At 45.3% G+C, this 7,911-nt stretch overlaps 1 protein-coding gene across 1 annotated transcript in view; it reads right to left on the bottom strand.

The window, feature by feature from the left end:
• Positions 1-401: 401 nt before the first annotated feature.
• The window catches only part of LOC311139966 (autophagy protein 5-like), a gene marked incomplete at its 3' end in the record, with an annotated part of 22,696 nt that continues 15,186 nt past the window's right edge, over positions 402-7,911 (bottom strand). The window contains exons 7-8 of the mRNA XM_084174956.1: positions 606-785; positions 402-482 (exon numbers count right to left, since the gene is read on the bottom strand). Coding sequence (XP_084031082.1) covers positions 402-482; positions 606-785 — 261 coding nt within the window. The remainder of the gene's footprint in view (positions 483-605; positions 786-7,911) is intronic.

Here is a 7,911-nt window from a genome sequence, read left to right as displayed (position 1 = left end):
TGGCCTGATACTTGATTCCTGATGGCCTCTGTATCTAACAAAAGTAGCTGACTACAACACTATATACACTACTACTTTATGAGAGTTTATTGGACACGTAGTATTAAATCATTTGTGGTACCTTTGTGTTACCTTTTGGTTATCGCTCTTTCTAGCTTTTTAATTTGAATATATCTGCTGTAGTGGTCACAATAGTTCAATTATGGTTAATTAAATGTATTTATTTCATTATAAGTCTTCAGATTAATCTTGGACTGATCAAGATCTCTTCCTCTAGATACAAAATGTTCTTGGTTCAAGGTTATCAGATAAAATAACAGACCAATAATGTGCAGAACTATATTTGCTGTCATACCAGAGATACCACCTTTACGCCAGGTGACCAGATTAACTGTGTATCTTTAGAGCCACTCTGTGGCCGCGGCAACCCCCGAGGACAGAGACATGGTTACCAAAGCTGCGGCGTAGTGGAGTAATGGTGGCTGGTCACACAGACAGGAACATAAGGAAAGATGATCTGATCTCATCTGTTTGGCTTGGAAAGGGACAGAGAGCACTAGAGGGAAAAGCTGCCTTCTGTTGATGACATCATGACAGCTTCTCACCATCTCCACAAACAAACACGCCGGCTTGGTGCGCTCTTTCTCGGCGGGGGCAGTAGGTGGGGGGTGAGTGGGACGAGAGGATGAGGGGTAGGAGGGAAGCACTCTGTTTATTTTCACTGATGTTCTCTGGTGTGTTAGCCCTGGGACCCTGAAGCCTCCTTCTTTCTCTGGGAAACACGGCTGAGGAAGAGCGAGGAGCGAGGACACCGAGCAGCCCATACGGAGGCCTGCCTGGTACAGGTGCAGAATGAAGGAATGTTGTTCTGATGCTGACAGGCTATCAGGGTGCTGAGCCTCAGAGTATTATAATGTCCTCCAATGGAAGCAACCCTCAGAATGTTGTCTTAGAGAAAAGGGTTTCAAAAGGGTTCATAGAACTCTCTAGAGAGCAAGTGATGTGTCAAAAAGTTGAAACAAGAGTACATGGACTATGTGGGCATAAAATGTACCTTTTAGGGTTTAGCCTTATTGGCTCATGGAGCAACTGAATGACAATGTAATGTTTTAATAAAAAATAATAATAATCACCTTTATTTAACCAGGTAAGCCAGTTGAGAACAAGTTCTCATTTACAACTGCGACCTGGCCAAGATAAAGCAAAGCAGTGCGATAAAAACAACAACACAGAGTTACATATGGGGTAAACAAAACATAAAGTCAAAAATACAACAGAAAATATATATACAGTGTGTGCAAATGTAGCAAGTTATGGAGGTAAGGCAATAAATAGGCCATAGTGCAAAATAATTACAATTAAGTATTAACACTGGAATGATTGATGTGCAAGAGATGATGTGCAAATAGAGATACTGGGGTGCAAATGAGCAAAATAAATAACAATATGGGGATGAGGTACAGTGAGGGAAAAAAGTAATTGATCCCCTGCTGATTTTGTACGTTTGCCCACTGACAAAGAAATGATCAGTCTATAATTTTAATGGTAGGTTTATTTGAAAAGTGAGAGACAGAATAACAACATAAAAATCCTTAAAAACGCATGTCAAAAATGTTATAAATTGATTTGCATTTTAATGAGGGAAATAAGTATTTGACCCCCTCTCAATCAGAAAGATATCTGGCTCCCAGGTGTCTTTTATACAGGTAACAAGCTGAGATTAGGAGCCCACTCTTAAAGGGAGTGCTCCTAATCTCAGTTTGTTACCTGTATAAAAGACACCTGTCCACAGAAGCAATCAATCAATCAGATTCCAAACTCTCCACCATGGCCAAGACCAAAGAGCTCTCCAAGGACATCAGGGACAAGATTGTAGACCTACACAAGGCTGGAATGGGCTACAAGACCATCGCCAAGCAGCTTGGTGAGAAGGTGACAACAGTTGGTGCGATTATTCGCAAATGGAAGAAACACAAAATAACAGTCAATCTCCCTCGGCCTGGAGCTCCATGCAAGATCTCACCTCGTGGAGTTGCAATGATCATGAGAACGGTGAGGAATCAGCCCAGAACTACACGGGAGGATGTTGTCAATGATCTCAAGGCAGCTGGGACCATAGTCACCAAGAAAACAATTGGTAACACACTACGCCGTGAAGGACTGAAATCCTGCAGCGCCCGCAAAGGTCCCCCTGCTCAAGAAAGCACATATACAGGGTCGTCTGAAGTTTGCCAATGAACATCTGAATGATTCAGAGGAGAACTGGGTGAAAGTGTTGTGGTCAGATGTGACCAAAATCGAGCTCTTTGGCATTAACTCAACTGGCTGTGTTTGGAGGAGGAATGCTGCCTATGACCCCAAGAACACCATCCCCACCGTCAAACATGGAGGTGGAAACATTATGCTTTGGAGGTGTTTTTCTGCTAAGGGGACAGGACAACTTCACTACATCAAAGGGACGATGGACGGGGCCATGTACCGTCAAATCTTGGGTGAGAACCTCCTTCCCTCAGTCAGGGCATTGAAAATGGGTCATGGATGGGTATTCCAGCATGACAAGGACCCAAAACACACGGCCAAGGCAACAAAGGAGTGGCTCAAGAAGAAGCACATTAAGGTCCTGGAGTGGCCTAGCCAGTCTCCAGACCTTAATCCCATAGAAAATCTGTGGAGGGAGCTGAAGGTTCGAGTTGCCAAACGTCAGCCTCGAAACCTTAATGACTTGGAGAAGATCTGCAAAGAGGAGTGGAAGAAAATCCCTCCTGAGATGTGTGCAAACCTGGTGGCCAACTAAAAGAAACGTCTGACCACTGTGATTGCCAACAAGGGTTTTGCCACCAAGTACTAAGTCATGTTTTGCAGAGGGGTCAAATACTTATTTCCCTCATTAAAATGCAAATCACCTCCCGAGTGGCGCAGTGGTCTAAGGCACTGCATCGCAGTGCTAGCTGTGCCACTAGAGATCCTGGTTCGAATCCAGGCTCTGCTGTAGCCGGCTGCAACCGGGAGACCAATGGGGCGGCGCACAATTGGCCCAGCATCGTCCAGGGTAGGGGAGGGAATGGCTGGCAGGGAGGTAGCTCAGTTGGTAGAGCATGGTGTCTGCAACGCCAGGGTTGTGTGTTCGCTTCCCACGGGGGGCCAATATGAAAAAAAATAAAGAATAATGTATGCACTAACTGTAAGTCGCTCTGGATAAGAGCGTCTGCTAAATGACGTAAATGTAAAATAACGTTTTTCTGGATTTTTTTGTTGTTATTCTTTCTCTCACTGTTCAAATAAACCTACCATTAAAATTATAGACTGTTCATTTCTTTGTCAGTGGGCAAACGTACAAAATCAGCAGGGGATCAAATACTTTTTTCCCTCATTGTAGTTGGATGTGCTAATTTCAGATGGGCTGTGTACAGGTGCAGTGATCGGTAAGGTGCTCTGACAACTGATGCTTAAAGTTAGTGAAGGAGATAAGAGTCTTCATCTTCAGAGATTTTTGCAGTTCGTTCCAGTCATTGGCAGCAGAGAACTGGAAGGAATGGCGGCCAAAGGAGGTGTTGGCTTTGGGGATGACAAGTGAGATATACCTGCTGGAGTGCATACTACGGGTGGGTGTTGCTATGGTGACCAATGAGCTAAGATAAGGCAGGGATTTGCCTAGTAGTGATTTATAGATGGCCTGGAGCCAGTGGGTTTGGCGACGAATATGTAGTGAGGACCAGCCAACAAGAGCGTACAGGTCACAGTGGTGGGTAGTATATGGGGCTTTGGTGACAAAACGGATGGCACTGTGATAGACTACATCCAATTTGCTGAGTAGAGTGTTGGAGGCTATTTTGTAAATTACATCGCCGAAGTCAAGGATCGGTAGGATAGTCAGTTTTACGAGGGCATGTTTGGCAGCATGAGTGAAGGAGGCTTTGTTGCGAAATAGGAAGCCGATTCTAGATTTAACTTTGGATTGGAGATGCTTAATGTGAGTCTGGAAAGAGAGTTTACAGTCTAACCAGACACCTAGGTATTTGTAGTTGTCCACATAATCTAGGTCAGACCCGCCGATAGTAGTGATTCTAGTCGGGTGGGCGGTTGCCAGCAGCGTTCGATTGAAGAGCATGCATTTAGTTTTACTAACGTTTAAGAGCAGTTGGAGGCTACGGAAGGAGTGTTGTATGGCATTGAAGCTCGTTTGGAGGTTTGTTAACACAGTGTCCAATGAAGGGCCAGATGTATACAAAATGGTGTCGTCTCCGTAGAGGTGGATCTGAGAGTCACCAGCAGCAAGAGCGACATCATTGATATACCCAGAGAAAAGAGTCGGCCCGAGAATTGAACCCTGTGGCACCCCCATAGAGACTGCCATAGGTCCTGACAACAGGCCCTCCGATTTGACACATTAAACTCTATCTGAGAAGTAGTTGGTGAACCAGGCGAGGCAGTCATTTGAGAAACCAAGGCTATTTAGTCTGCCAATAAGAATGTGGTGGTTGACAGAGTCGAAAGCCTTGGCCAGGTCGATGAAGACGGCTGCACAGTACTGTGTATTATCGATTGCGGTTATAATATCGTTTAGGACCTTGAGTGTGGCTTAGGTGCACCCATGACCAGCTCGGAAACCGGATTGCATAGCGGAGAAGGTACGGTGGGATTCAAAATGGTCGGTGATCTGTGTGTTAACTTGACTTTCAAAAACTTACGAAAGGCAGGGCAGGACGGATATACAGTGGGGAAAAAAAGTATTTAGTCAGCCACCAATTGTGCAAGTTCTCCCACTTAAAAAGATGAGAGAGGCCTGTAATTTTCATCATAGGTACACGTCAACTATGACAGACAAAATGAGAAATAAAAATCCAGAAAATCACATTGTAGGATTTTTAATGAATTTATTTGCAAATTATGGTGGAAAATAAGTATTTGGTCAATAACAAAAGTTTCTCAATACTTTGTTATATACCCTTTGTTGGCAATGACACAGGTCAAACGTTTTCTGTAAGTCTTCACAAGGTTTTCACACACTGTTGCTGGTATTTTGGCCCATTCCTCCATGCAGATCTCCTCTAGAGCAGTGATGTTTTGGGGCTGTCGCTGGGCAACACGGACTTTCAACTCCCTCCAAAGATTTTCTATGGGGTTGAGATCTGGAGACTGGCTAGGCCACTCCAGGACCTTGAAATGCTTCTTACGAAGCCACTCCTTCGTTGCCCGGGCGGTGTGTTTGGGATCATTGTCATGCTGAAAGACCCAGCCACGTTTCATCTTCAATGCCCTTGCTGATGGAAGGAGGTTTTCACTCAAAATCTCACGATACATGGCCCCATTCATTCTTTCCTTTACACGGATCAGTCGTCCTGGTCCCTTTGCAGAAAAACAGCCCCAAAGCATGATGTTTCCACCCCATGCTTCACAGTAGGTATGGTGTTCTTTGGATGCAACTCAGCATTATTTGTCCTCCAAACACGACGAGTTGAGTTTTTACCAAAAAGTTATATTTTGGTTTCATCTGACCATATGACATTCTCCCAATCCTCTTCTGGATCATCCAAATGCACTCTAGCAAACTTCAGACGGGCCTGGACATGTACTGGCTTAAGCAGGGGGACACGTCTGGCACTGCAGGATTTGAGTCCCTGGCGGCGTAGTGTGTTACTGATGGTAGGCTTTGTTACTTTGGTCCCAGCTCTCTGCAGGTCATTCACTAGGTCCCCCCGTGTGGTTCTGGGATTTTTGCTCACCGTTCTTGTGATCATTTTGACCCCACGGGGTGAGATCTTGCGTGGAGCCCCAGATCGAGGGAGATTATCAGTGGTCTTGTACGTATTCCATTTCCTAATAATTGCTCCCACAGTTGATTTCTTCAAACCAAGCTGCTTACCTATTGCAGATTCAGTCTTCCCAGCCTGGTGCAGGTCTACAATTTTGTTTCTGGTGTCCTTTGACAGCTCTTTGGTCTTGGCCATAGTGGAGTTTGGAGTGTGACTGTTTGAGGTTGTGGACAGGTGTCTTTTATACTGATAACAAGTTCAAACAGGTGCCATTAATACAGGTAACGAGTGGAGGACAGAGGAGCCTCTTAAAGAAGAAGTTACACTGTCACGGATTCTGCCGAGACTGCTCCTCGTCCTGGTTCGGGCAGGCTTCGGCGTTCGCCGTCCCCGGAGTACTAGCTGCCACCGCTCTATGTTTCTTGGTGTGATTGCTTTCGTCTGTCTTTTACACCTGTGTCCATTTGTGTGTTGATTACTTGTCCTATAAGTTCCTTGTTTTGCTTAGGCTAGATTGTGTGTTGTTTTTGCCTGTCCGTTGTGCTGCGTGTTTTGTTCCTGTTTTCGTGTCATTTTGTTTTACGCACAGTTTGCGTATTTTCTCGCCTCTGTTTATTGTTGAGGCCGTTCTCTGTATTTTGCCATTTGGATTACTTCAGTAAACTTTGTTGGACTAGCTTCGGTGTCCTGCGCCTGACTTCCACACACCATACACCTCAGCCCTTGACATACAGGTCTGTGAGAGCCAGAAATCTTGCTTGTTTGTAGGTGACCAAATACTTATTTTCCACCATAGTTTGCAAATAAATAAATTAAAAATCCTACAATGTGATTTTCTGGATTTTTTTTCCTCAATTTGTCTGTCATAGTTGACGTGTACCTATGATGAAAATTACAGGCCTCTCTCATCTTTTTAAGTGGGAGAACTTGCACAATTGGTGGCTGACTAAATACTTTTTTCCCCCACTGTAGGTCTGTAACAGTTTGGATCTAGAGTGTCACCCCCTTTGAAGAGGGGGATGACCGTGGCAGCTTTCCAATCTCTGGGGATCTCAGTCGTTCCGAAAGAGAGGTTGAACAGGCTAGTAATAGGGGCTGCGACAATTTCGACGGCTAATTTTAGAAAGAAAGGGTCCAGCTGATTTGTAGGGGTCCAGATTTTGCAGCTCTTTCAGAACATCAGCTGTCTGAATTTGTGTGAAGGAGAAGCGGGGGGGGGGGGGGGGGGGGGGGGGGGGGTACAGAGCTGGTGGCCGGGGTAGTGGTGGCCAGGTGGAAAGCACGGGCAGCCGTAGCAAAATGCTTGTTGAAATTCTTGATTATTGTAGATTTATCGGTTGTGATAGTGTTTCCTTGCCTCAGTGCAGTGGGCAGCTGGGAGGAGGTGCTCTTATTCTCCATGGACTTTACAGTGTCCCAAAACTTTTTGGAGTTGAAAAAGCTAGCCTTTGCTTTCCTAACTGCTTGTGTATATTGGTTCCTAACTTCCCTGAAAAGTTGCATATCGCAGGGGCTATTCGATGCTAATGCAGTACGCCACAGGATGTTTTTGTGCTGGTCAAGGGCAGTCAAGTCTGAGGAGAACCAGGGGCTATATCTGTTCTTAGTTCTGAATTTTTTGAATGGGGCATGCTTATTTAAGATTGAGAGGAAAGCACTTTTAAAGAACAACCAGGCATCCTCTACTGACGGAATGAAATCGATATCCATCCAGGATACCTGGGCCAGGTCAATTAGGAAGGCCTGCTCACTAAAGTGTTTTAGGGAGCGTTTGACAGTGATGAGGGGTGGTCGTTTGACCGCGTACCCGTTACGGACGCAGGCAATAAGGCAGTGATCGCTGAGATCCTGGTTGAAGACAGCAGATGTGTATTTAGAGGGTAAGTTAGTCAGGATGATATCTATGAGGGTGCCCATGTTTACGGATTTAGGGTTGTACCTGGTAGGTTCCTTGATAATTTGAGTGAGATTGAGGGCATCTAGTTTGGATTGTAGGATGGCCGGGGTGTTAAGCATATCCCAGTTTAGGTCACCAAGCAGTACGAACTCTGAGGATAGATGGGGGGCAATCAATTCACATATGGTGTCCAGGGCACAGCTGGGGGCTGAGGGGGGTCTGTAGCAAGCGGCAACAGTGAGAGACGTATTTCTGGAAAGG

The sequence above is a fragment of the Coregonus lavaretus genome, assembly GCF_964263955.1.
Source record: "Coregonus lavaretus genome assembly, chromosome: 13".
Lineage (NCBI taxonomy): Eukaryota > Metazoa > Chordata > Actinopteri > Salmoniformes > Salmonidae > Coregonus > Coregonus lavaretus.
Note: the sequence above shows the minus strand (reverse complement) of the source record. Positions and strands in the feature narration are given on the sequence as shown.